The sequence below is a fragment of the Erigeron canadensis genome, chromosome 3 (assembly GCF_010389155.1).
Source record: "Erigeron canadensis isolate Cc75 chromosome 3, C_canadensis_v1, whole genome shotgun sequence".
Lineage (NCBI taxonomy): Eukaryota > Viridiplantae > Streptophyta > Magnoliopsida > Asterales > Asteraceae > Erigeron > Erigeron canadensis.
Genome location: NC_057763.1, coordinates 47,314,153 through 47,317,856, shown reverse-complemented (window position 1 = coordinate 47,317,856; position 3,704 = coordinate 47,314,153). Strand labels below are relative to the sequence as shown.

The 3,704-nt window shown below is 34.4% G+C and overlaps 1 protein-coding gene across 1 annotated transcript; it reads left to right on the top strand.

Moving 5' to 3' along the window:
• Positions 1-1,038: 1,038 nt before the first annotated feature.
• Positions 1,039-3,704, top strand: LOC122591248 (lactoylglutathione lyase GLX1). Its single transcript, XM_043763482.1, has 9 exons — positions 1,039-1,137; positions 1,874-2,012; positions 2,099-2,223; positions 2,314-2,378; positions 2,453-2,665; positions 2,819-2,866; positions 2,932-3,039; positions 3,144-3,296; positions 3,495-3,704. The coding sequence occupies exons 2-9, from the start codon at positions 1,897-1,899 to the stop codon at positions 3,543-3,545; spliced, it is 879 nt and encodes a 292-aa protein (XP_043619417.1). The 5' UTR covers positions 1,039-1,137; positions 1,874-1,896; the 3' UTR covers positions 3,546-3,704.

The following is a 3,704-nucleotide window of genomic DNA, read 5'->3' as shown; positions in this document are numbered from 1 at the left end:
CCTCTTGAGTGTGTAGCCATACGTAGTATCACTTATGTTCTGCAAGAGTGTGCGGGTTCCAACTTTCAGCATACTTCCCACTTTAGTTACCACTGCTCGGATTTGAATCATTAACATCTAACACTTGCCGTTCTAAGAAAAAAAAACCAGTACTACAACCACGAGGGGCGGGCCTGCTTCATTGCGGCCTTGACGGAACAAACCTACATCATCTTAGACATGTATTTAACAAAGATCACTTATTTTCAAAACATCATATGTAATTCATATATAAATAACTATTATTAAATGTATATATAGATATTAAATAATATGCACTGCAAAGTTATTAAATGATAAGATAAATAGATAAAAAAATATTTTAAAAGGTTTAAAAATTACTTGAACATAATTTTAGACAAAGAAAAATAGTTAAAATTAAAAAAGGAGTTAATTGCAGGACGTCCCTGTGGTTTATCCGTTTTTGTGGTTTACGTCCTTGCCAATTTTTTTAAAACAAAAACATCCAAACCAGTCACATTCGTTGCACGTTACGTCTGTCAAGCTAATGGCGTTAGTATTTGCCAGTTAAGTCGTGGCACGTGCTTGGCACACGAGGACAATTCCATATTTTCTCAGCCAGCCTCACCTACCGTTTTCTTCCTCCTTAGTTTAGGTTTATTTATTCAACTTTATTTCTAAAAATCACCTTCCCATTTTTCTCCTTTTTGGGAATGAAAGAATGTAGAAAAAAAAGAAAAAATGGGAAGGTGGTTTTTGGAAATAAATTTAAAGAAGTAAACCTAAATAAAGAGGAGGAAAAGGGCAGATAGGGCTAGGCGGGAAAATATAGGATTGCCCTCGTGTGCCGAGCATGTGCCACAACTTAACGGACAAATACTAACGTCATTAGCTCGAGGGACGTAACATGCAACGAATATGACTTGTTTGGATGTTTTTGTTTAAAAGAAACTGACAGGGACGTAAACTATGAAAACGGGTAAACGATATGGACAAATCTTGCAGTTAACTAAAAGGAAAAAAAAAAAAGAGATTAAAGAAGGATCGCAGAAAAAGAAAAGATTCCATCACATTTCGTTTGAGCCCTCTCCAACACACACACACACACACAAATACACCTGGTCACTCTCATCATCTGTAAGCTTTCTATCTCTGTTTCACTCTCCCTTAAAATCACACTGCTTTTTTTATGATCTTTATAATCTAATCATATTATTCATGATTTTGGCCTTTATAATTTAGGATTTATAACCATATGCTCCCCTAACAATCTTTCTTGGACAAAATGAAAAACCCACTTTGAAAATTAAGAAAGTTGTAATCTTTTATATTTCTTTATCAAATATTTTTTATTTTTAATTACTGTAAGTTTTTTGTTATATTTTGTCTGCTAGTATGTCTTGGATTACTTCTTAAATTTTTTATTATTTTTTAAAGGAAGATATATATATATATATAGAGAGAGAGAGAGATACCAAGCTTAGGTTTAGTTATAGAACCCCTCGCATACAATTTTTTTTTTAATATTAATTGAATAATTGATATCAAATTACAATGAAGTTGTTACATGAAACTTTAATGTACTATATATGCTCATTTTAGTTTGGATTTGAGTTATTAGTTGTGTTACCTTTGTGAAAATTTTCACTCTTATGTTGAATGACATGTCAATCTTGCAGAAAAATGTAGCCTAATGAGAAAGTAACAATTTTGTCATTGTGTATCTGTATTGCACCCTTTAGGATTTTATGTTTTTTTGTATGTTAAACCTAATAGTCTATTTGGAAGTGTAACTTGTATGATGCAATTTAATGGGTACGTTGTATGAATTATATTGTTTGATGTTCTGATATAACCATGCACTTGTTTGCAGAGCAACAATCAAACATTTCCAGTATGGCTGAGGCTGCGTCCAGTGCCCCAAGTGCCGAGTTGTTGGAATTCCCAAAGAAGGATAATCGTCGTTTGCTACATGCGGTTTATCGTGTTGGTGATCTTGAACGCAGCATTAAGTATGTTGGCCATCTGTAGTGTTAGATGTTCAACACATTTTTTTGTTACTTGTGTTTTACTCGTTTGTTTTATTTGGAAATGTCAGGTTTTACACGGAAGCCTTAGGGATGGAATTACTGAGGCAAAGAGACATACCGGAGGAGAAGTACTCAAATGCTTTCCTTGGATATGGCCCCGAAGAAACGCACTTTGTGGTGGAGCTTACGTACAGTATGTTCATAAGCATTACAACAACATTGTTTTTGTAATAAAGGTTTATTATGTCAATTATAACACGTTTATGTACTGTGGTATGCGCAGATTATGGAGTGGATAAATATGATATAGGTACCGGATTTGGGCATTTTGCAATTGCTACCGCTGATGTATGTGCTATGCTGCTTAATGTGATATCAATTTCACTGAGTTTTAAGTGCTAAATTGGTGATCCTTTTGTTAGGTTTACAAACTTGCTGAAGATATTAAGGCTAAAGGTGGAACCATCACAAGGGAGCCAGGTCCAGTTAAAGGTGGATCGAGTATAATTGCTTTTGCTAAAGATCCAGACGGCTACCTTTTTGAACTCATTGACAGGCCCAATACTCCTGAACCTCTCTGTCAAGTAATGCTTCGTGTTGGTGATCTTGAACGTTCAATTAAGTTCTATGAGAAGGTATAGGCATAGGCTTTTCATATAGTTTTGTTTTAGTAATCAGAATAAAATAATTGGTTGATTTATACAATTTGCCGATTAAAAGTTGGCGTTGGTAGATCGTTATATATATATATAAATCTAAAGTGAATATTCTGATCCAATATTATGCAGGCACTAGGTATGAAATTATGCAGGACAGTTGATAGACCTGAACAAAAGGTATGCTTCTCAATTAATAATAGCGTCCTTTATCACATCAAGTACTAAAATACTCTTTGTAATAGTACACTTTGGCAATGATGGGATATGCTGAAGAAAAAGAAACGGTTGTTTTGGAGCTTACCTACAATTATGGTGTCACCGAGTATACCAAAGGAAATGCATATGCACAGGTAACTCGTGTACCATGAGTTGATGAATTTGTGAGTTCATTTTCTTCTTCTGTATTATTTCATCAAGTTTGGTGTTACAATTTTTCAAATGATGATGTCTGTAGGTTGCAATTAGTACCACTGATGTCTATAAAAGTGCTGAAGTTGTCAACCATGTCATCCAAGAGCTTGGTGGAAAGATAACCAGGCAGCCTGGGCCAATTCCTGGGCTCGGCACTAAAATCACCTCTTTCCTAGATCCAGATGGTTGGAAAACGGTAAATCTTATTATCCATTTATGCTTTTTAAGCTGACTTTAACGTTTAAGAGGTTGAGTATCTCATACTGCTGTTAGTTTATATGAGCTTAGAAGTCAAATTTCATTGTTTTTTTTTTCTGCAAGTCAATTAGGAGATTGTGTTTGTTCATATGATTAATTGACTAATGTATTATCTTTGATTTGTGGTTGACTGTAGGTTTTGGTTGACCATGAAGACTTTCTGAAAGAACTTCCCAAGAAAGAGTAAGTGTCAAACGTCTTATGATATGGTATATCATTTAATCAGGGATGCTATTGCTAGAATAAAGTTATATGTCATCTTCGGCATATGACATCTTTATGTGACATGATTCTCATTGTGTGGGACTATGGGTGATTATTGTTAATAAACAGATGGTTTGTGTGA